The sequence below is a fragment of the Lissotriton vulgaris genome, chromosome 1_1 (genome assembly GCF_964263255.1).
Source record: "Lissotriton vulgaris chromosome 1_1, aLisVul1.2, whole genome shotgun sequence".
NCBI classification, from domain to species: domain Eukaryota; kingdom Metazoa; phylum Chordata; class Amphibia; order Caudata; family Salamandridae; genus Lissotriton; species Lissotriton vulgaris.
The window spans coordinates 542,725,632-542,751,287 of record NC_141685.1 but is presented as its reverse complement, the minus strand read 5'-3'; the positions used below and the strand labels follow the sequence as shown (position 1 = coordinate 542,751,287).

General features: G+C 44.0%; 1 protein-coding gene across 2 annotated transcripts in view; it reads left to right on the top strand.

Annotated features, from left to right (window-relative positions):
* The first annotated feature begins 5,560 nt into the window (after positions 1-5,560).
* Positions 5,561-25,656, top strand: part of RPL5 (ribosomal protein L5) — a 33,875-nt gene continuing 13,779 nt past the window's right edge. The window contains exons 1-4 of one of the 2 annotated variants that reach the window (XM_086953927.1): positions 5,561-5,819; positions 7,775-7,844; positions 7,927-8,042; positions 9,027-9,161. In XM_086953927.1, coding sequence (XP_086810053.1) covers positions 5,817-5,819; positions 7,775-7,844; positions 7,927-8,042; positions 9,027-9,161 — 324 coding nt within the window. In that variant the 5' untranslated portion in view covers positions 5,561-5,816. Of the gene's footprint in view, positions 5,820-7,741; positions 7,845-7,926; positions 8,043-9,026; positions 9,162-25,656 lie in introns of those variants that run through there. The other variant, XM_086953928.1, reaches the window with a different exon arrangement.

Sequence of the window (25,656 nt, the reverse complement as noted above, 5' to 3'; positions counted from 1 at the left end):
CTGATATGGCCGCTTTGTGTTTTCACATGCTCTGAGTTTGCATTGCCGCTTTTGCAAAGCTGTTTGTTCTGCACTTACTCATAACGCTATAGTTATTATAAAGTAAGGGATGTAGTATAGCCATTCATGGTATACAGTGTAATCTTTTATTCTGTGTTTCTAAATTGTTTTCGCTTGCTTTTCATGTATCGTATTCTTTGGGCCTGGGAGGTGCTTACTACCCCATTTTGGAAGCCCGTATGGTACCAGTCACGTGATGGGGGAAAAGAAAACCATGCAGCAGTGGAACCCAGCCAGCTGGCAGCCACGGCCAAGATGCTCCTGGGAACCTGAACTCCAACCTAGCCGAAGAAGATGAACTGTACTAGAATTTGTTACATTTGTAATAACTGCTGTATACCCCATTGTTCACTGTAAAACATATGTCATGGGAAGTTAGAATTTAAGGGGTGGGTACGAAAACTGAATATTAAGCCTGAAAACATCTAAAATTTAGGTGGTGTGATGACTTAACCTCCTCCCTTGTCCAATCAAAATTGGGGATCCTTACACTTGCAACATTAGGGGGTGGTACACTGACCCGAAAAACAGTATAACTAGCCTAGGTTTAGCTAGAGAAATTGTCCGACTTGTCCGAATAGCTGACCTGCCACTGACCCAACGCACTCTATAGGTGACTGAACTCAGAGAGCTGCGAAGCACTCTGTTAGGAGGTTCGAGAAACTCATTCGGGGTTTATGCAGACTTAAAGTGCTGGCGAAGCACTTTGCTGGGAGTTTCGAAAACCCAATCGGGGTTATTGGCAGATTCCTTGCAGAGAGGGAGTAGCGCAGGCGTTGCAACCGAAGCTGCGGGTGTTGGTCGTACCCTTTGGTGAACCCGGTCCTGATCCAAATTCTGGCGTTATCCTGTCATGACTGTCCATGAGCTGTACCTGCTCGCCTAGTGGCATCTAAGTCCTTGAGGGTCCTTTACCATCTTTCCAAACTGACCCGTGGCCAGGGTTGGTCTTCACTCTATCCTAGGTAAATATAAAGTCTCTGTGGGTGATTGTTTATCTAAACCTGCCTTCCTAACGTCTCGAATAAAGCATAATTGCATATGTTCTTTTTCTCCCCTGTCCCTTATAAATGAGATTTCCATGCATTAATTGTCTATTAGCATGTTCCACTTTTGTACCTACCTTTAGTCAAATGCTAAATCATTTTTCATATATAGTTTATGTTCCATTCTTACCCTCCCTGTAGAGAATAAGCACATCTGGATAAATCAAATTGCATAAGTTCCATTTCCTTTGAACCGTTAGTGAATTTCGAAAGTCTACTTTGATTTAGCATGTTCCCTTTCATTACCCGCCTTTAGTGAAGTTGTGAAAGTCTGTTGATCTAAAATAGCGTGTTCTTTATTTTTCTCCTTCCCTTTAATTTTCGATTTCTAAATGATTAATATTCTCTGCCTTATTCATAGCTATACGATATTTCTAATTCTTGTTATAGGTAGTTTGGTCTGTGTTAATCTTCTACTCATGGCATATGATGATGATGATTAGATAAAGTTCTTTAAAACTTCCTGAGTCTGTGGTTATTATAAAGAGTACAAACATTTCAATTGTATATTGTATTGTGTTGTCTACTTATTTTACAGCTAGCTCCTTGATCCATTGTGATCTTAGGTACCTGTGACGAGGATTGGTAAGTCAGGTACATTTGAAATAAATAGAAAGGAAGAGGGTTGCTGGTAGTAGAGTTCGTAGGTTACCCGATTAGAATAAAAGTGAAAATTAAATATATTATGGGCCCAAGTGTGCATATTTGGTAATAAAATTAGTTGGGTGACCTGCACGCTCTATCAGCAGAACATTAAGTAGAAGAAAAAAAAACAGATGCCATGCCAAGACCCTTACTTTTACCTGGCCATGATCACACTGATGATCCACAAATCCATGGAAAAGAGGCTTGTGCTCTTCCAGGTAAGATGACCACCCCATTTTAGTGCCTTATGATTTGTTTGCCATTAGGATCACTTTGAGGTAAATTTTCTTATTGCATACTGTAAAAGCTAATACCACCACTCAAACCCCCTCTCACGAGGCCAAACATGCTGAATTAACCAGCTCCGGCCCTTCCAGATTATTGTCACCAGGACACTACTTTAACTTCAGTAAAATCCTATTATGCTACAACCTTCTGAGTCCTGTCCTTCTTTAAACTTAGGGTGTAGGTGCTACTAGAGTAAACAATTCATGTCATATCGGAATGTATCTATATTGCACAACTGTCACAAGTCCCTATTAAACGTAGCTGTATATGTGAAATGCACCTGTTTTTGCTGTTTTTGTACATAAAAGTTTGGAGCGGTGATGGCCACAGATTTATATAACTGAGCACAACGCTCACATGTATGATCATTTCCTTGGTGCACATAGACTTATCTGCAGTGCACAGAGATCTTACTCTGCTGCACACAGAGGAAACAAATATGAGGGAAGATTGATCATAGGGGGTACTTTATCCCATATAATACATGGTCACACCTCCACCTTCCCCAAAAACCACTTAAGACCTTAGTGCGGAGCTCTGTCATACAAAAGAGCGATCACATTTGCAAATATGAAGAATAAATATAAAACTTCTATAGCAAAATTAATTGCATCAAAAATGTTTTACATATTTGCTGCAAACAGATATTAGAAACAGTACAACACAAGTCAGTTTTAAAAAGAAAAAGCTGCAGTGCACAGAATGTGTAGAAACATGCAGAAAGATTCTAGCTTTTCTCTATAAAAGGAGTGCCAAAAATAAACAAATTCTCTCTTATCGTCATTGCAAGCTATTAAAATAGAGTAGAAGAAAGAAAAGCAATGTTCTGTTTGTTACTTTAAACAGATGCTTCAATTAAGCGCCCTGCCCTGACCTGCCTTTCACCTTAGCTGCTGGTTCTGACAGCAGGCACTGTGATGTCAGAACTCTACTGTAATAACTTATAATAGTCGAGTTCTGACGTCTTTTCACCTCGTGTGTGGTGATTGGAAAAATGATGATCCACTCGCTGCCTGATGATCTGGAAATATCGCATTAAGTATCGAAGTAATTAAGAAACCTCAGAATGTCCATGGACTCCAAGCTATCAATGAATGCCCAAGTGGACAAACTAGCAGGTTCAAGCTTTGTTACTGTAAAAACTCTGCAACAATTCTTCCCGCATGACTAGTGCGGGGAAGGAATAAATTCACTTTTTATATACAACCCTCACACACTCTAGTAGAGTCATGCTTCATCATCAGGTTCACCCTGACTCCTAAAGGTTATGGTGGGCTCGACCATATTTCAGGGAGAACTTAAGGATAGTGGGAGACCAGGGAGCTTAACTAGAGATTAAAAATCCCTCACCTTCTCCTAGGTATCCCTTTATTAGTGGAGAGGGTGGGAACATGTAAAATAAGGTAAGGGGTAAAGTGGACTTTTATGGTCCTACGACCCTATGGTTTTTGACCCACATGTTTCAGCCCTATTCTAAGGCCTAACAAGGTCTGGGGCTTTCACCAGGGTATCAAATAAATACCTCCTGGTAAATTGAGTCTCCAGTAATAGGAGATGGTGGGGGATTTGTAATCTCTAAATAAGCCCCCTGGTGAGGGTTATATATAAAAAAGGAATGTTTCCTTCCCCGAACTAGTCATGCAGAGCCAGTATACCCACTAGGGGTGACCTACCCCCCCAGTCTGTGTCTTGTGTATTATACACTACTATCCTTACAACCCTTGGCGGGATACTTTATTGTTGTATTGAGTTTACAAGGGAGGACATATCCCCCTATCATATTTATTTTTTTGACGGGGCCTTTCAACCCTTATGGTCCCACAGGTCGCTCCTGTGTGAACCTTGTTTGTTTACCATATCTAAAAATTGATACACATCTCATATATTTGCCATTTCCTTGCTCACATGTTGCCCCCTCAGCAAAGCTCATTACACCCTCATTTTTGCTGAGTTCCTCCTTTGTCGGAATGTGACCCTATTTGGCTGCTCTGGATACCCTTATTTGCCCCTCCCTTTGTACTAACCGAACAATGTCACACAAAATGATGTGATTTGCAAATGTGGGCCACCTTTATTTTAGAGCTGGGGCTATTTTTGGTCCCAAAACAACCCTGCTCTGGTTGTTGCTATTGAAGTATTGTTTAGTGTTTTTTGTGTTAAAGATTACATTTCTCTCTACTTTGGGGAGAACTGTAGTGTCTCACATACATCACTAATCACACAAACACCCTGTGTGTACTGTTTGTTGGTTCATTGATCAGAAACAAGAAGAGAGGGGTCCCTTCGCCTCACCAAAGGAATAGGGTACTCTTGACAAGTTGGAAGTACGTTTATCCTTTGGTTACTCCACACTTACTTTTCTATGTATAGTTAGCTCACACCTCATGCCAATCAACCCCATGACTCAAAACGAGGAACAATGTAGCCCAAGCAGTAAACACAATAACTATCAAAAGTAGAAATTTCATACCAAAATATTTATTAAAAATTCTTTATACTCGTATATTATAACAACAATTTATTTAAAAAAAACGCTTACAAATAATTAATTTGTGCAAGAGTGACTGTTACCACACTGGACGAATAATTTAAAAAGGCCAACTACATGCATAGTAAATGTTCAACTTATCCACTCGTATTTATAATTGGGTAAAAGAAATACCCAATTACAATTAATATTTATTATGATTTAGAATTCCAAAGAATTCCACATAAACTACATAAATAAAACATCAATCATTACATACAGAAATGCAAAGTAAGGATATAGGTACAGTTTTATACTATGATCCCAACGATTAAAAGAGAGGACATATAAAAAACATAAAACCAAAACCTTTACTGATTTGCAACATGACGTCAATGTTGTACCTTTCACTTAGCCGTGTGATGCACCTTTTACTTTCAGCAGCTAGATCAAAGTATGGACTTACTTTATGCATGACATCCAATGCTCAATTATTTGCGGCCGGCCCTTTGGGTTGTAGGCAAATGGCTGTGTAATTATGTGAAGGTACAATAAAGGTTTAAAAAAAAAAAAAAAAGAGAGGACATTTTCCTACAATAGACTAAACTGTACACTGGGTTACGTCATATCAATGCAAAAGATCTTTTTTTCAATTAAAACACAAGACAATATGGGCTGCAAGAAAAACCTGTTTAAAAAAGATACACAGCAGAGGTAAACACAATCATAATAGGGCCTTAGGGAGAGAGAAAAGCGCTACCTCATCATACAAAAGTGAAAGTGCTCTAGGCAATTTCCTAAGGGGTGCCTGCCTACCAAGAGCTCCCCTACGAAAAGTGCAAGTGCATTGTGCAATCCTATTGGGCAATCCTATTGGGCACTACGGGGCCTACAGGGAACTTTGGATGCTATGTGAACGGCAGCCCTTCATCAACTGGGCCTCTGCACGTCCTCTTCGAAATCTCTTACGGCTCTCCTGGCTCGAATATTCACCCAATCGATTGGGTAGTAGAGGTAAGCGACGTGATAAAAGGACGACTTTATGTATACTGTCAGTGCCATTCTGGACATTGGGAGATTATTGGGTTGCTATTCCCCAATGCCTCCTCTAGATGGCAGCAGTCTTTTTTTCACTCGGCTGCCGATACGGACCGCGCACCCTCTTTCATGAGCAATGACTCTTGTTAACTAAGCTTTAACCTACTTACCACGCATGCGCAGGAGGCGCGGCCTTTTCCAAGTGCTGCGGGGGCCCAGCGTCGGTGCCGTGACTCCCCTGTCCTCGGCAACACGGGACAGAAAAGTGCAAAATGGTTAGTAAAGTGCCACCGTCCTTCCTCCAGTGGTACCGGGAGGGTGCCGGGCTGCTTCGATGGGGCCGTAGCCAGCCTCTAGTGGGCGGATGCTGTTGGATTAGGAGAGCAGAGAATCGGCGCCGTTTCCAGCGTGGCATTAATGGCCGCCGAGTCCAGAGCATTGTGTGCGCGTGCTGTGTGCAAGAACCAATGAATTTGAGTGTGTTGTGACTCCATGGCCGATGCAGTTCCTGGACTGAAAGGGCAGCCGGCCGGCTGCGCCGCCATGTTGGGAACTGGGTTTGTACTAGGTGGTGCTGCAGTCCGGTAGTCAGTATGAAGTGTACACTGCGCCCGACACTAAACCTAACTGCTGGACGGGACACTACTTTCTGGATGCCACTGCGGGGCCTCTGATTCTGCCGTCTGGCATCGGGATGCAGTGGCACGTCTGTGGCGCTGCTGTCCGTGCTGGCATCAGCTGGTGTGAAATGTCTCCGTTTATTACACTAGCTCCATTCGTTAGCACTGCTATTTCTGGGACCCCAGCTTCTGGAGATCTGTTTTGTGACCTGCTGTGGTTTTGTAGCGGGGTGTGGTTAGAACCTACGGTGTATAGAAAGGGTAAGGCTTGTATTGTTTAGGTGTAGCTCCTAGACATTCTATTCTACCAGTGTGTGGTACCTCCCAAATAACTGCTTTGTCATCGTCCCCAAGTCGTTGAAGTTCTGCTTGCTTTTTAGGCAGTACGAGGAAACCAGTACTGGATTTTTCCACGGAAAAAGTAAATTCGTTATTTGTTAAGCACGAACTAATCAACCCTGATGGTCTCAAGGCGTTGGGACACATACTTGGGTAGAACAGTTAGTCTTGCAATAGGTTTGCTTTGTCAAGTGTGTATTGGCGTGTTGGTGGTCGTTGAGCACGCGTGTTCGAGGAGTCCTTGACAGCGCAAGTGGAACTCGCCATTATCACATTTATGACACTTGATTTGAATAGGCCAAACACTAAGTGAAATTTAAAAAAATAGGAATACTAATTGGATACTAATTGCTTACACAACTTTACACTCGACCGCTCTCAGCAGTGGACTACAAAACGCTGCGTTCAGCGGCTGCAATCCATATCTTTCCACAAGTGGCAGAGGCTATGTTAAACCATTGCAGTAAACTCATATGCACATACAGAACGCTCGAAATGTTAGTGGTTAATACTAAACGACTATATAAATCCCGTTCTAGATGGCACAGGGTATTTGCATCACTGCAAAACATACACACTTGCTGCAGATACTCGCATAGCACACCACCACCACGTCTCTGGATGTACAGCAAGCTACTAAAAGTGTAGTCCTTTCACAGCACTGTTCCAGGAGTACAATAAATAGTAAATAAACCTCTTCAGTTGACCGTGCTTTGTTGACTGTTTGGGCCGGGTTAAAAATATCACATTAGGTCATTTAAATTCGATTTTGCGATAGCTATCCTCTGGTGGCATCGAGTGCTTTCATCTTTTAACAGAAAAGTCTGTAGATTTATCTAGTTTCAATGGTGTCTCTTCTCTGCGTTGTATTCTGTGCTCTCTAATGGCATCGCAAGACTATTAACTAATCTTTGGCTGCTGGCCCTTGTTAAATGAGTTTGTCAGTCGCTGTGCAGTGAACCAATTGTAGGAGTGACATTAGCAAAAGAGCGGACAGCTGATGTTTGTAGTATTATATAAATGGATACTCCTCCAGGCACAGGCTTTATGAACACTGTACCAGTGCGGTGGGGCCCCTCCTGTGCATTCTCAATTTTTGCTTAACGCGAGAAACCACTCAATATGTCAAGTTTATTCTTGGTGTGCATAGTGCTTTTTTTTGGGAGGGGGGGGACTAGGTGTGTCGGAAAACTGCAGTTTGTATTGCAGAATAGTGTTTGGAGCTATTCTTTGTAGTTCTCACTTAAAACTCAATGTTGTCTACTTCACAGGGGTTTGTGAAAGTTGTCAAGAACAAGGCCTACTTCAAGAGGTACCAAGTGAAGTTCCGTCGGAGGAGAGGTGCGTTTGTAGGACTGCCTTTTTATTCACTTGTATGTGCATTTAGCAAATCTTTTCTACAACTTTTGATTGGTCTTTACAGAGGGCAAAACTGATTATTATGCTCGTAAACGGTTGGTGATCCAGGACAAAAACAAGTACAACACTCCGAAGTACCGGATGATTGTGCGCATTACCAACAGAGATATCATCTGCCAGGTATGTTGGTCATGAGGAAGTATTTTATAAAGTCATTCTTGTTTAATGAACTTGCTTCGTCACGTTGGGGAAAAATCTGCATGTATTTAAATGAACTATATACTTTCCCTAAATAATTCAAACCTGTGCACATTAGAAAGAAAATAGAAGTTTTATGGCCCTGATGTAGAGTGGTTTCGTGTTTTCCGACCGTTATGTAAACCAGTTAGTGCAAGGATCGGAATTACTAGTTTGGTGTTATCACATCCGGTAATTACCAGGTGTGTTTAATATCGAACCTGTTAACTTTTGACATTTCAAACCTGCCAAAATGTAACTGGGAAAAGTGTATAGCATTTAATGTACCATGCTTACATTGGTGCATGCTGCACCAAAATCTGCATGTTACTCTGACAACTCATAATAGATGCCATTTATCTCCCCATATACACAACAAGCCGTGGTATCGTTATTAATGTGGTGCACACTTGGGGCTTAATGGTCCCTATGGAAAGGGACACTAGTTCTCCCCCTCTAACTCCCATTCCTGTTTTAGGCCCTCGTGTAAGCTTGCATTTACCTATTTTTCTGAATGTTTGATTTGCAACCAATTAACTGGATTCCTATCTATTTGATCTGGTTTCCTCGTTTTTGCCATTAGCTGTGTTCACTTTTAAATGTGAATTTTTGTAAACAAATTAAATCCTGCTGTCAGAAGGGATACATAGAAACTATCAATTTTATGTTAAACAGTGGCTAAAATTTTCCATGCTTTGCAGAGTTGCTATCTCTACTAGAGAACATTGTAGTCACAGCGCCCCAAGTTATTTTAATGTAAGGATTCATGGTGTTAAAATCATGGGTAAATCCTACTCTACCAACCAGCCTGTTTACTCATCTTTGCTTTAAAAATATAACTTCAATTGAGCGACCGCCTAAATGCATTGATTTCTTGTTCGTCTATTAATTTGATGTCTGTTTTTCAATCTTATTCCATTCATCTAGGTTGCATATGCCAGGATTGAAGGAGATATGATCGTTGCTGCAGCCTATTCGCATGAACTTCCCAAGTATGGTGTGAAGGTTGGACTCACCAACTATGCTGCCTCCTATTGCACTGGTTTGCTGTTGGCTCGAAGGGTATGTATCTGGGAGATGATTGCTTGAGGTGTTTTTTTTTTTTCTCGAGAGCCCATTATAGTCCAATGATTTGTTTAAGACTGGCCTGGTTCTAACTTGCCACCCGTTGAATTGCCTAGAAAGTTTGTTAGTAGTCCAAATAATGCTTGCCGTATGCTGTGAATCAATTTTTCACGGTTCAACGGGGAAAGCACAATTGATTCTAGAACAGTATTTTTCTATTGAGAAAGGTGGGTATTCCCGTTGCAGCAAGAAACCGTTCTCACTCTGGGTGTATTGGATGAACCTTTTCTTCAGTGCTTTTTGAAGTATCAGCTGTCGTGTATTCACTTTTATTTATCTATATTTATGCATACATATCTATCAATTACGGTCTACCCTCGAATGGATGCAATGTATATCTAATGCCACTGAAATGAGAACACAATAGGTTTCTGAAATTTATCATGTGTGAAGTAGCACCAAATAGGTTATTCTCCCCCCTCCCCACAAAATGGGACATAGATGGTGAAGTCTTTGGTGCTTACCACACCAAAATCTGCATGTCTTGTCATTTACTGTGAATTTTTCCCTTGTTAAATTTTGGTATGTTTGACCTGCCGGAAATTACAGCTGGGGGGACGGGAGTGTGTGAAGCTTAATTTGCAACTTTTATTTTCAATATGTAGAAACGTGCTGCTTGTAATCTGAACCCTTGTTATATGGCTGTGTATTGGATGATAATCAGAAGTTGATGAATTTTTATTTCACAACTGTTTACACTATCAGATTGTGTACTTCTGGGCTGCTTTAGCTTGCAGTGAGAAATATTAGTTGGAACAAATGAACTGTGATATTTTTACACCGAAACTTGAGGGACGTTTTGTTTTCCAAACAGTTGGCCTTCTGAAGAGTGGGTTTTATGCAGGTACTTGCTTCAGTGTTGTCATACTTAGTATGCAGTCCGCTGCGAGTTCGCGAACTAGTTATTGAGATGGAGACTTTACCTGAAGGTACAGTTAGTGGGCTGTTAAAAGGGGAAGTGGATGTTTTCCGTAGTCTAAAGAATGTCTAAAGTGCTGGATGTTAAGTAGGGGTGTGCGTAATTTGCGTCCTTTGTTTTTGCAAAATGTTGGAAATACATGCAATTGCCTGAAATGTGAAACCAGTATTTGATGCTGTATTTTATTTTGAAATGCATCTTGGTCTACAGTCCTTCTAGATACGAAGTCTCCTTTCGTGCTAAACACTGCAAACTATAGGCACACTCCTTCTGACTGTTCCATAGCACATTTTTGCCACAACTGATGTGTAATTGCGCGAGGTGGTACAACAGCTAAATTTCGGTAACGAGTGTAAAGCAAAAGTGAGCAAGATTACTTCAGCATATTGCAAACTTTACTCCGTCCTAATTTTAAATTGAATAAGTAAACATTAATGTGCACATTTTAGCATTGTGTTGGTTACTGTTTTGGATACCATTTTAGTTTGGATATATTGTTTCACTTCCTAGAGCGTAAGGATGGATTTTGTAAGCCAATTAAATGGAGACCAGTATTATGTCTCAAACAGCCTGCATGATTGTCTATTCTGTGAACTTCTAAACGTCATTTGTTAAAAAGAACAGTCCAGTGTTGCTCCTGATAAAGGCAGGTCTGTGCAACTGAAGCTCTTTATACTTGCTTTCCAATATAACTTAAAGCTTGTAACCCTGCCATCTTCTGTCTTGTATGTGTGCAGCTTGAATAGCATTTGATAAAATTGAATGAGATTAGAAACGGAACTGTCGCAGAATATATAACACATTTCTCTTATAAACTATCAAATCTCCAAAAATATTTCTTCAGCTTACAATGTCCGCTAACAAATGTCATACAGCATCCGCGACTAACACGGTCTTGCTAACTTTGCCTCAACCCATTTCAACTTTAAAAAAAAAGGGGGTCTTCCATTAATTCCCTGTGCACTTGTTTACTTCAACTATTTTTTAATGGTTCAGTCATGGTTATGACCATCCCCTTTTTACCCCTTAAGGCATTATAGTGACCCAAATCCAAAACGTGGTGTTTTTCTTGTCAGTGATGTTGTTCGTGGTGTTCTGCTTCACGGCTAACTGAAATACAGAGAAGCTGTGCTTAGATTTAGTTAATTACGTTTCATGTCTACAAAAAACTTACCCTGTGCATGAATTATATTTCCCTGATAAGTTGGCTCTTGGACCACCCATGGGAGTAATTCATTCCCATGTGGCCTCTTATTTGAATGTTTTTGTATCTATATAGTTGTATGGTGCAATTAAACCTGCCCTGCTTTTTACAAGATTTTTTTTCTGCACAGCTACACCATTTGTATTTGAGAATTTATAGAAATAAAGACAGTCAAAAATCCGTAGGAGCCTGGAAACCCATTTCATTCTGTTAATCTATCCTTGGAATGCTGATGGAGTAGCTAGCTTTTGTAAATAGTTAAGTCTACTAAAATTGTTTTTCTACTAAGGTGTATACAACTGCTAAACGCTCACTCCTATAACTACCCAAATTGTGTTTAGTATTACCCTGATGTGAGGATAATACTTGTCTTAACCTAAGACTTGAATTTAGCTGCCAGTATTTAATTTAGCTCCTTGACCTACAAGCATACTTGATGTTAATTTGCTGATTTTACTTTTTAATGGTTGATGTGAAACAAATTCAATTTTTCCTAAACTTGTCGATGCATGAGGAAACGCCTTCCTGTGTTGCATTAATTGAAACCACCTAGTCCAAACCAATGTTTACACTCAGTAGTAAGTACTCCATGTAGCCCTTGCTATCAGAACGATCGATTACTAGTTCCGACATTGTTACACTATCCCATGATACTTCTTACAAAACAACTTGATTTTCCGATCCAACCGTTCCAAGGCCTGGTTTGCTCCAACAGATTTGTCCTGCTTTCTCACTGCAGTGAGGTTTACTGGCAGGATGTGCCTATCTAAACTTGCACAGGCTTCCCACATGCTACCCATACTATATACCTCCCAACCAGGAACCAGCCTCCTGCTGATTCATTGACTACAGCTACACCGGAGAACCAGAGTATACAAGCCAAGGATAAATGCAAGCTCGTAAAACATCAAGAGCTATTGGGCCTCACAGTAATCATTTAAATCCCTCTACGAATTTTTGAGATTATCTCAGGTCTATGTAATAAGCTGGAGCTACCTGACTGGCAACTGTTTGTAAAAACGTTTCATATTGTGCTAATACAAAAGGCTTGGGGATGTCAATCCAGTATCCTTAAAAACGTTCTTCTGCTTCAGTTGTCCAGCTATTCAATCATGACAGGGTGTGTCTCAGGGGGTAGATGGAGGTGGAAGCAGGCGTTTGACCATTTGGATTTACCTACGGTCAGGTGGCCATGAAGAGGATCTCAATGTACCTGGAATGCCTTTCAAGTGGTCTAATTCAAGGGGCCCTGTCCTTACATCCTAGTACATTTTTATAATAATGACTTTTAAGACGCTCAACCAAAGACAATCTAGCCTTTTTTAATACATCTCTCTTATGGACGGAGTAACCAACAAGGGACAGCAATTGTATTTGGGTGATGACTTGAATGCTAAATTACCCAATGTTTATAACTGCAGTGTCCCTGAAAGCGGACTGGTAGGGGATGTGAGAGATAAAGGGCTGGAAAGTTATTGTTGCATCGTTCAACACAATTGAAGTGGCAAGGAACAATACACTGGACATACCAACCTTTAGGGGCAGGAATAGTCACTGTGATTTTTATTTTCGCTTCCTGCAACCTCATTTTTTTCTGTCCCATTGCACAGTAATCAACAATTGTGGGGATCACAACCTAGTTATCACTTACAGTTCCATCCCACGAGGATTTTAAAATTGTAGTTTCCCTCACAAATTTATTAACAAACACTGACAATCTTAGACTGTGCTGGAAAGTGACAGACCCTCTTTTTCTGGAGAAAATAGCAACACAAAACCTTGAGCTAGTTATGGAATGCCTGGCTGAGGCTACTGATCAAGGGGCTATAGTTGGCTCTTTTGTGGCCCTAATTGCAAAGATTAGACAGTCTCCTTTGTAAAACTAATAGATCAGCGTCTCGGGCCCTTATATGGTTTGAACATGAATGCTCTCCCCTAAACCGCTCTCTGTGCAGAGCTTTAGCTGAGAAACCGAGACCCAGTTGTGGTAGCCACCATGTGGAAGCAATCTAAAAACAGCGATGGCACGCAGGTGAATCTAAATCGCCCAACAATAGGAAGCGCTCACGCACACAGTATGCACTAAAGACAGAATCGTTTTGGGTGGCCTTCTCCAATATGCGCACTCTCTATCAGAAGCTATCCTGCACTAGCTTTCCCATAAATGAGGCATATGACTCCTTATTCTGAGACGTTTTGCTCCTAACTCTAATCTTTTAAAGCCTGAATGTGAGACTCTGCCCATGTTCATCCAGGCTACTGTACAGGAAGTCACTTTGGCCATTCAACAGAGTTCCAGGGGGGTAAAGTCCTGGACCTGAGAGCTTCCTAGTAGACTTAATAAAATGTAGTTGAATCTATAGGCTTCTCTTCATCATCCTGACCCATTCCACTATTCATGGGTCTTGGGTAAGCTCAGTCATAGTCCTAATTCTTTTAAAAAAAGACGATCGCTCGAAATTGCACTTCTGCTGCCTCTTGTAGATGATGGATAGATAGCACTGCAAACATTCTTGCTAGAATCCTTTTATAAAGGGATACGAGATTTGGTCATTGACTTTAATATTCTACATGCCTTCCAGTACGGTTTTCTTGCTGGTATTGGCACAGTTAAACAATGTTGGGATTTAAATTTTGTAATAGGCAAATATACAATTGCAAAACGGTCCTCCTTTTATTTGGCATTTATGGGCTTGTCCATTGCATTTGACAGTTACCTGGGCAAAACTGTGGCAACTCCTAACATAGTCTGGGTTAGACGAGGCCCTTGTGAATTAGTGAATTAATCTCTACGTACAAACACGAAAGGCAGGGTCCGGTTTAGCCAATGTTGCTTGCTCGCCCCACTGCTATTCATCCTATACACTAACCATCTTAGTTCACACATAGTTAAGAAGTCACAACATTCCCAGGACTGAGGGCATTCCCCTTCCTGCATTACTCTACCTGGAAGATGCCGTATTAATTGCTCGAATGCCCTAACTCAGCTAGTTCACTGTTTAGTGCATTTTATGGCCAATCTAGATCTACTGTCCAACTTTTCCAAATTACTAATTATGACCTGTAGTCCTCAGCGGTCTCAGATCTCTAGTATTTCAGTTCAATCAAATTCCTTGCAAAACACTAAACTATTTTTACTTGGGTGTTCCTTTTAGCTCTGCATGTTCTTGGGCTCTGCATTGCCCAAAGTAGGGCAAAGCTAGCCAGAGCAATTGGTTCCCTGTTAAGCCTTCCATGCCCCAACGCGGCAGGGCACTGGCCCCGATGTTACAGATATATATCGTGTGAGGTATCATTTTACTCTGGAGAACAAGGGAAACACTGAATGGTAGGACATTTGTGCCGACACGATCTCGCACAATGTGTGTAAAGTTAAATTTTTTCGGCTAAATTTGTGGTTCTCAGGGGATTCTGGGTAGGGCAACGTTCCAGTATCCACACAAGCCATACCTCCCTATACTCCCCAGGGTGTCTAGTTTTCAGAAATGTGTGGTTTTGGTAGGTTTCCCTAGCTGGCTGCTGAGCCTGCGACCAAAAACCTAGGTTACCCCCTTGCAAAAACAGGTCGTTTTGTGACTAGTGAGGTCCCACTTGGCGGTAGGAAATTTGTGTCAGCCTGGTGATACCACAACTTTCCCACACAGAAATTTGAGAAAAATGTGGATTTTTTTTTCCTGCAAAATTTGACGTGTTATGGGGCTTCTGGGTAGGAAAACTTTAGAGGGGTCACACTTTCCTGGACTCCCTGGGTGTCTAGTTTTCAGAAATGTGTGGTTGTGGTAAGTTTCCCTAGATGGCTGACTACCCCGGGACCAAAAACGCAGATGCCCCATGTTCTGAAAACAACCTGGTTTTGCAAGGGGGGGGCACCTGCTTTTTGGGCTTGGGCTCGATTGCCATCTAGGGAAAGTTTTTAGCTGATTCTGCATTGGACAGCCACACAAGTGACACATCATTTTACTCTTGAGACCAAGGGAAACTCTAGGTGGTAGGACCTTTGTGCCGTCAGTGATTCCACACATACATATGTGGAAAATGTATTTTTTTTCCAGTTAAATTTGAGGTTTTGCAGGGGATTCTGGGTAGGATAAAGTTGGGGATCCACATAATCGTACCTCACTTGACTTCCCAGGGTGTCTAGTTTTCAGAAATTTGTGGGTTTGGTAGGTTTCCCTAGATGGCCGCTGAGCCAGTTTAAGTCGTTTTGTCATAGGTAATTCTAATGTTTCCACAATGTTTTGGACCCCTGCTTGTCACTGGTACTTAACCCACCCACACGAGTGAAGTGCATTTTTATCGGGAGACTTTGAAAAATGCGGGGTTGGTGGAAGTTTGTTGACCCATGCAGATTCCAGAACTTCCCTTCACAAATGTGTGGGGGCGGGGGATATTTTTTTGGATTTTTTGGGGGGGACAAAGTTTGAGGTTTGCAAGGGATTCTGGGTAACATAACTTGGTGAAAGCTACATCCTGGATTCCCCTGGGTGTCTAGTTTTAAAAAATGTATAGGTTTGCCAGATTTCCCTAGGTGCCTGCCGTACTAGGGTTCAAAATCTACAGATGGGCACTTTGCATAAAAGGGGTCCATTTTAACTGTGAAAATGTGGTGTCCACGTTGCGTTTTGAGCTGTTTCCTGTCACGGGCACTAGGCCTAACCACACAAGTGAGGTACCATTTTTAATCGGGAGACTTAAAGGAACACAGAATTGTAGAGCACCTGTTATTACCTATTGACTTTTAATGCATTTATGCCTTCCAACTTTAAGACAATGTATTGTATTTGCATATATATATATATATATATATATATATATATATATATATAAAATAGTGCGTACTACCCCCTATGAGGCGTCAAAGCGCTTTTTCGACGAGTAGCATGCTACTCCAGAACCTATAAAGGATTTGTTTAATTAGTGTAGTGAAATATGAAAGTCATTTGAGTGGTGGATAGGTTAGTCAGTTATTTGGATTCCGAAGGATAGTGGAGGGATAGAGGAAAAAGGGTTTGCCTTTATATAGCTCTTGTTACCCCTGATGGGGTGTTGAAGCCTTTATTCGTCAAGTAGCATGCTACTCTGGAACCCTTGAAGGATTAGTGGTGAATTTAGTATAGTGAAACTTGAGAAGTGGACATGTTAGTCTGTTATTTTGATTGAAAGGGATAGTGGAGGGGCATAGATGGCTGTCTCCTAAGTGAGCTCTGTTCCTCCAGCGGCTCCACCAGCTATCCGGACATCCATCCGTACTCCAAACCATGCTTAAACGGCAAGGGGAGGTCTTGCTCCCCTCCGCGGTGCAATTCCGGTAGCTGTGGAGGCGCTTGATTCGCCGTGAGGGAGTGGATGGCACCGGGCTACACCGGAGGAGATCCGCCATTATTGACTTTGGCAGACCCTGCAATAGTAGTGCTTGTAAGACCGTACAACCCAGTTAAGTGCGCTTGAGACTGGGAGGAGGGCCCGCTACAAGGAGTCAGAGATGCACATGAGACCAGCCTGTGCAGGTCCAACATTCCCTAGTTACTACGACATTGGGGTTAGATCCTCGGCCGGGATCCCGCCCGGTGGTGCAGAACGCAGACAACCAGGCCTGGTGCCCAGAGCGCGCACCATGGCTGCTCCACAGTGCCTGTAGACACAGCCTGGCTGTACTGTTGCTGCCCCAGGGATCCACCACCCACGATGCTGAGGTGGGGTAAGGCCCATATCACAGACTGGGTTGTCTCTACTGCAGTGACCCCAGCAAGACCGCTGGTTGGTAGGAAACCCGACAGGCCGCTTGCTTTGCAAGATTGCACTGGCTGGCGTCGGTGAATACAACAGACTAGCGAGTAAGGGCTGAACTTTGGAACCACAGCACAATGGGAGGCTGCGGCCAGCAGGTGATTCGGCTGAATAAGCTTGAAAAGAATGCGTACTCCATACCTGCAGGATAGCCCCCCTACCAAAGCGGCGGGGAAGGGACCTGTGACGGAAATTACGCTACAGGACATTAAGTATACACTCAAGTGCATACTTCTCTGGAGTCCTGCATAAATACAATCGCTACTGAACCCCCCTTAATCCGCACCGACTTTAGAAACCTCAGTTCACGAGTAGCTGACATAGAAACATCAACCGCATTGTGCGTGGACACCACCTTCCCGGAAGAAACAAATGAAGCACCTAGAAATGGAAAGATCCATGGCGACCAAGCTGGATGACTACGAGGGCAGCTCCTGTTGTAGTAATGTGCGTATCGTGGGAGTGCCTGAGGGAACGGGAGGCCCGCAGTGGACTTCTTTGTGAGAGACCTGATTAAGACTTGCCTGCAGCCCAAAAGCCTCTCCGACTATTTGTCGGTAGAACGGTCTCACCATGTTCCCGGGAGGAGACCCAGGCCGGGTGCGCCTCCATGGTACATACTGGCACACTTTTAACTTCCAATACCTGATTCTGCAGACTGAGAGAGCGCCCCCCCCCCGCTAGAGTATCAGCAAAGTACGATCTATCTTTCCGGATTACACTGCTACGGTGGACAAAAAACAGCTAAGCTTCATTGCCATCGAACAGGAACTCCGGAATCGTGAACTTAAATACTCTATGCTCTTCCCTGTGAAGCTGAGAGTAGTGGAGGATGGGAAGACATGGTTCTTAACTCCAGAGGCTGGAGAGATGGCGTCAAGTCTTGCACCACAGTAAACCGGGAAGACACACCAACGGCAGCACTGCGGTACCGACCTCCTGAGAACTGGAAGAAACGTCTGGATCGGCTATGATAATAAAATAAGGAGATCACTCCCCCTTCCTCCCCCCCCCCATGAAGGTACCGGGTCATGGGAAATAGGCACTCCTCAAAGTTTGGGAGGTGGGTAGTTCTTGAACAGTCTTGCTGGGAGGCAGGTGGGACTGAGGGTTTATTGGGGAAGTTTGGTTTCAAATGGTTTCTTTGTTTTTCAATGTTATATGGCACTCTCTATACTTGTATACACTGCTCAGGCATTACCACACAAGCACCCAGACTGTGTAGCACACGTCACCAATACGACCCATAATGACGTCACCTGACTCTGCTAATCCAGTAATAGCACGCCCACAGCACCTACCCATCATATCCTGGAATGTCAATGGGCCTCCAGATAAGCTCAAGCGGGGACTGGTCTGCAGTATCGAAGGCGTAAAGCACAGACAATGTCTCTGATACAAGAGACCCACCTAACCGGAACAACGTGTAAAGCACTTGACAGATAGGGTTTTAGGCTAGCGCTACACTGAGTTTACAACCGGCTCCGGGATTTGAGGGGGGTCGGGTCCTCATTAAAAGAAAACACCAGATTATCATCAAACATTCATATACAGACTATCAAGGCCGCTTCGTAGCGCTATGGTGCCAATGGGAGCGAAGGTTGCTTAATGTAGTTTCAGGTTATATGGCCCGCGCTTCACTCGCTAGCATTACAGGTGTTCGGTGCCTTGCTGCTCCAGCAGGGTAACTTGTTAATAGGGGGCTATTTCAGCGCCACGCTGGATGATACTTTAGACTGGACACCCCCTAGACAACATTAGACGCGCACCAACTTTGCAGATTTCCTGGACACCATGGGTTGGACAGAAACCTGGCGACTTCGCTTCCCCACAGGCGCCACAATATACATACTTTTCAGACACGTGCAATAGCCTATCAAGAATAGATCACATATTGCCACCAGCAGGTGAGACCGGGAACTTCCTAGAAACCACACCTATATCGAGAGGCATGTCAGATCACTCCCTGGTCAGCATTCTCTACACGTGCCATGCCACAACAAACAGTCACATATTCCCCATCTAACCCGGGTATCTATAAAATTAGACCATTTAGAAGAGGCTGACTGATACCACCGCACAATATTTTCAAGAGAACGAGCCCTCAGTCTCCTCCCGCTAGTCTTGGGGGAAGCATATAAGAGTGTTCTGTGGACAGGCGATCTCTCTCATAACAAATCACAAAAGAGGGAAAGTCCAGACTAACGACCCTTGAGCAGGGTGTAGGAAACCTGGAGAGGGCCCAGGAGGAGGACCCCTGACACAGCTGCCCATCGACAAACTATTTATGGGAGGAAGTGAAAGCGCGACCCTGCCACTCAACATACTGTATATGAAGTCGGCGATAAAGCCGGCAAACTATTGGCCTGGCTTGACAAGCGAGAGAAGGCAGACAGGTGGATTGGAGAGCTCGAGACCACCACTGGCGATATTACATCAAATCCTCAAGACGTAGTAGACATTCTAGAACAACCATACGAGCAGGTTTACACCTCCATTCTTACAATAACCCAAAAAAGGCTGAGGACTTCCTACGTGATATCAGACTTTCCAGCTCTCAGAAGAATAATCCCAATTATTAGAAGCTTAAATTTCCGCAGAAGAAATAGCGACATTCCAGGAAAGGCGCTAGGCCCCAATGGTATCCCAATAGAATGGCACAAACTAAATACGACACTTAAACTCCACCTAGTGGCGATGTACAAGGCTGGGGTGGGGGGGGGGGTGGACTCCCGCAGGACCAATAGATGGAGGCGCTAGTGGCCATACACAAATCAGTTCGGGAATGCACAGCCTACATGCTAATATCTCTGATCAATTCAGAGGCCAAAATATTGGCTAAAACCCAAGCCACCAGATTGACACCGCATCTAGCTACTTTGATCCACCCAGACCAATCTGGATTTATGCCGGGGAGAAATGCACCTTGAAATCAGAGACGCCTCCATGGCGTGCTGGGACGGAAACATACTATATAAGACGACGCGATTGTTCTATCTCTGGATGTGCGAATGGCCTTCGGTGCGGTCGAATGGCCTTTTCTCTTTGCCGTCCTCACAAAGATGGGGTTCAAACCTAAATTCTGTTCCTGGGTTAGGCTGTTATATACCACTCCCATGGCGCATGTAGTAGCCAATGGGCATATCTCTTAAGAATTCCCACTTCACTGAGACAAGAGATGGGGATGCCTGTTATCACCACTCCTCTTTGCCATTATACTAGACCCTCTGGCGGCCTGGGTAAGACTGGACCCGGTCATTCGTGGACTTTGCTGGATGGAAAGCTACGAGGATCAATTATCCCTGTATGCAGATCGCCTCTATATGGCCTCTCCCAGGCGTTCCCTCTCGTGTTTATTAGATATATGTAGCTCCTATCGGACACACTCTGGGTATACAATTAATTGGGATGTGTCCTCTGTCCTGCACGGGCCTCCACCAACGCTATTAACAGGCTGAGATATAAAAATAGTGAAGGATACTTTTAAATACTTGGGAATCCATATTGCCCATGATACGGAGGTCTTAATGACTGAACCTCCAAGCTCCTCTGCAACAACTACAAAGAGATACGAAACACTGGCAATCCCTGCCTCTCACGCTCCTGGCGAGGGCAGCACTCTTTGAGATGGCGCTCCTGAGGTTTCTATACGCCTTACAAAACACGCCTTTCCTAGTCCCACAGTAGTTCTTCTGAGCCGCAGAAGTCACCAAACTCCTCTGGGGTAATAAACCAGCTCGAATAGCTATGACTAAACCTGACATGGTACGATGGTGGCATCGCACTCCCCAGCATACAGTCATACTATTGGGCGTCCCAATTGACCGTAATCAATCAATGGATGCATATTCCCCACACTGCCTTGATAGAATTGAGTTGGGCAAGGAGGGATTGTTTCGAGAACTCTACAACAAAACCCAGGCCCAACGAACCATACACTCCAGATATGAACTTAACGCGCAAAAAGCTGGGATGGCATAATATTACTCTAGCAACACCCGTCTGGGTCACAGATAAAATTGGGCTGGCTGGGGAAGAGCACAGGCTTCAAGCGATGGGACGACCTAGGAATCACAAGGGTGGGCGATCTCTGGGCATGAGCAAAGATGAGCCCCTTCACACTGCTCCAGGAGCAGTATGAGATTGCACCCATGAAGCAATTCCGCTGTCACCAGGTCAGACACGCCCTGGAGGCCGCAATCCCCCCTGGCACTACCCTGCCAGAGGCCTCTTCATTAGAGGACAGATTGCTAACCGATCATATACATACCAGAGCAGTCTCGCTAACATATCAAAAGATCACTAACTTGACTGACCCCTTGCAAAGGCTGTGAGAGAAGTGGGGGGAGGAGGTAGGCGATCTAGACGTTACTGTTTGGCAAGAAGCATTAGCATCACCCAGAGAGGTAGTGATTACATCAAAGCTCCGCCTCGTACAGCTCTAAATCTTACATAGAATTTATTACACTAGAACCACTCTATAAGATAGGAAAAGCAGATACCCAACTGTCCGACAATGTGGGTCAATTAGTTACTCCTTTTACACACTCTGGATCTGCCCCTCCATAATGCAATACTGGAAATCTGTTATGAACACCATTGAGAGTACCCGGGAAACCCTGTCCCTCCGGAGCCCAAACAATGCCTGTTAAACATCCAAGAGGCAACGGATCTTACCACCATGGCACAGACATGGGCGACACTAGGAATACTGCTGGCAAAAATGAATATAGCCAAAGACTGGGGGTAGCTTCCACCATCACATCGGAATGGGGCAAAGATCTGGATATGGCCATGGTGGCAGAAAAGACAGTATATGTACTTAGAGGGTGTTCAAAAAAAGTGGATAAAACTGTGGGGGGCTGGAACACCTATAGGTGAGGAATATGTGAATTACCAACAATGACTAATGACCCAGGAATGTATTAAGGTGCAAGAAACGAATACATGAACATATATGCATGTGAAGCACGATGCAAGTAATGTCTTAGCAACAAAGGCGAGCAATGAATATTGTATAAGAGTAAATGCATAATATTTGCTGTATAACTGAATGACCTAACATTGCCATTTTTTTCTCAAATAAAAAGAAAAGGATAATGGAGGGATAGAGTAAAGGATTTAGATTTTTCTGGGGGGGGTTGGGGAAGTCATAGCAGTAGTGGGAGGCTTGGGATGAGTAAAAAGGGATGTTGAGGGGAAGAGTCAGAGGGAAGAGTTTATAAAGCTTTTCTGAAGATAAGGTGGTTGTCTGTGTATCTTATGTTGGGTTAAAGAGTTCCATATTTTGACTGCTGAACAGAGAAGGATGTCCCACCCATGGTTTTTTCTTGTATCATGAGATTTTGAGGCGAGGTGCCGCTCTAGAGCGGAGGTTCTTATGATGAATGTTTGGAGATTTTATTCCTGATGAAGAGTGGTCCCATTCCATGCCTCGAGGGATCACTGATTCATATCAGAATGTGTAAAAAAAAGTCGCTTTGAAGAATGTCCTATAATTCACATGCTAGTATGGGTACCCACAATTTCAGAGATGTGCAAATAGCTGTTTCTAAACTCTATTTTGTTCCCATTTAGGAAATACACGGGTATCTTTTTATACCGATGTTTTTTCATTTATTTATTTTTCAATGTTTTTATTTTCCCAAATGAATTCTAATATATACAATAAAAAAACATTGCAAGACACGCTGGTCAGTTATTGTCTGAGTTCCTCGGTTTCTTGGTGAGCCTACAAGTCCTATATATTCCCACAACCAGGATCCAGCGAATTTAACAGTATATTCCTTTAAAAAAAATCTGTCATACTTAGAAGTTATAGGTGAAAACGTTAGCACAAATGGCAATTTTTTTCAACTCCTTTTCAATTCCTGTTTTCAGCTCTACTTTTTTTTATAAACAAACCTTGACGGATCTACACAAATGACCCCTTGCGGAATTCAGAATTTTTTTTTTACTTTTCTGAAATGTATAGCTTTCATACCCATTTCTACCATTACTGGAAGAAGGTTGAAAGCATCAAAAATAGGCTATATCCCAGTAAAATGCCAAAACTGTGTAAAAAATGTTGGTTTTCTGACCAGTTTCAATCGTTGAAAGCTGGGAAGATGGTGATTTCAGCACCACAAACCCTTTGCTGATACCATTTGGAGGGGAAAAACGGACTTTCTTCTGCTTCACCCATTTCCCATTTTAGAATAAAAATTCCCTTTTTTTATAAAAACAAATTTTATTGACTGAAGATAACTATGTATGTATGCAAAGCTCTGTAACCGAGTCTATCATCATCGTCCTAATATCCACTTCAGTGATTTAAAAAAAAAAATAGGAGCATAAGGAAAGAACACAACAGACCCCCCCCCCCCCACCCCCAAATGAACAAAACCACCCCCCACCCCCGAGCACTGCCGCTTGCTTTGTTCAGCACCTATAGGTGATAAACAATATACGCTATGTACACACGGTTACTGTTCGTGATGTCGTAAAGTTCAATCTTTCTTGGAGCTGTAAGGGCCGCCTCCTCCGGTGGAGGGTCCACCTCCAGACCCCTTTAATCTGCCCATCGTTTCCAGATCTTAAAGTGTTTTCGAGGGCAGCCCCTAGCGACAAAGACTGGTAGTTCAAGCCCCATACAAAAGTCCAGCCCGTACTTCCAGGCCGCCAGTGGTGGAGCCTGGGGCGCCTTCCATGCTCTTGTGATGTCTCGTTTTGCCAGCGTTAATCCCAGTAATAGTAGGTGCTGCTTGTGCCTATTACTTCCCCCCCCCCCCACCCCGGCCATAACATGAAGCAATACTAATTTAGGGTTTCGAGGGATCTCCCAGGCCAGAACCTCCTCCAGGCATCTAAGAACCCCGTTCCAAAATCTCTGCAGCGCTCTACATTCCCACACTGTATGTATCGGGGTACCCACCCCTATCCCGCAGCGCAAACAATCGGGGAACCTCACCATGCCCGCTCTCCACAGTCTGTCAGATGTAGTAGGTGCGGTGCAGGTATCTGAACTGGATGAGTCGCAGGCGTGTGGAGAACGCCGCCCCCCCGGGCACCCTCTAAGGCCTCCACCCAGTCTTCTTCATCCAATTCGCCTACATCCTGTTCCCATGAGGTCCTAAGGCGCTGCAGATCTGGGGAGCAATTTCGCACAAGCGTCTGGTAAATGCAGGACAGCTTCTTGTCTGGCAACTCACCCATAAATAATTTGGCTTCAAGCGGGCTAAACTCAAGGAGTTGCTCCAGACCCGCCACATACGGCAGTAATGCGTGGCGAAACTGAAGATACCTTTAAAACTGTGTATGGGGCATGGCAAATTCCTTCCGCAGAGTCTCAAATGTCTTGAGGACACAGCCTGACATAACATCCCCCAAGGTAGAGATGCCAATGTCATCCCATCCCCGGAAGCCCATCAACGTGCACATCTGAGGCAGCCTACGATTGTTCCACAACGGTGTTTCCTGGGTGAGCTTGTTCTGGGTGGCGCAGGGCCTGTCTCCACACCTGAAAAACCACCTGGGTGGCAGGGGGAAGAGACCATCTCAGTGGCTCCGAGTATAAGCGTGTATGTAGGGACGAGGTTCCCATTAGGGCCCTTTCGACCGCGTAGGCCGGATCGCTTCTATCGGTGTACCACCACTCGTTAAGTATCAGGTGTGAGGCCTGATAATATGACGGCACATCAGACGTAGCCAGCCCCCCTGTATATGTGGATAGGAAGCACGTGCGCAGGCCACTCGCGCCACGTACCCCCTCCCACAGGAAGCCACACAGCACCGAGTTAAGTCGTTGAAACCATTAAGGCGGAACCGCATGTGGATGGTTCTGCAGTTGATATAGTAGGCGCGGGAGTGCTACCATTTTAAAGATGGCAGACCGTCCCATAATAGACAGAGGCATCTTGGACAATACTTTAAAGTCCTCACGCGTGCGGTCCCATACAGGAGTAAGTTTGCGTTCTCGGGGTAGGGCCGCGTCTTCAGTCAAGAAAACACCGAGGTATTTCACCCCTTCAGTGGCTAGCTGTAGGCCGGATGCCCAGTCCCCCACTGCCTGCGGACCTCCCAACGTCCACAGCGTGGATTTGCTCGGATGAATAGGCCGGACGTTTCACCAAAAATCTGCAATATGTGCAGCAGCCGTGGCCCAGAGCGGTCGACATCAGTGAGAAAAAACACGTCATCCGCGTAGAGCGCAATTCGATCCGCGTGGCCTGCCGACCACTGGAATCCTTTAAGCTGGGCATCTATACGCACCCACGCCGCAAGAGGCTCCATGGCGAGCGCAAACAGGTACGGGGAGAGGGGACACCCCTGCCGCGTCCCCCGCTGGACCTGGAGCGAGTGAGACACCCCTCCCACGGCTGTGGGATTGGTGTACAGCAGCCTGATATATTCCAAAAAGCGCGGGCCGAGGTTCAGGTGTCACAACAAGGCAAATAGGTCCAGCTTAGGGAGTCAAATGCCCTGTTGGCCAGAAACAGCGCCACTTGCACCCCCAATCGCCCTGAGGCTGATATCGCGACCTG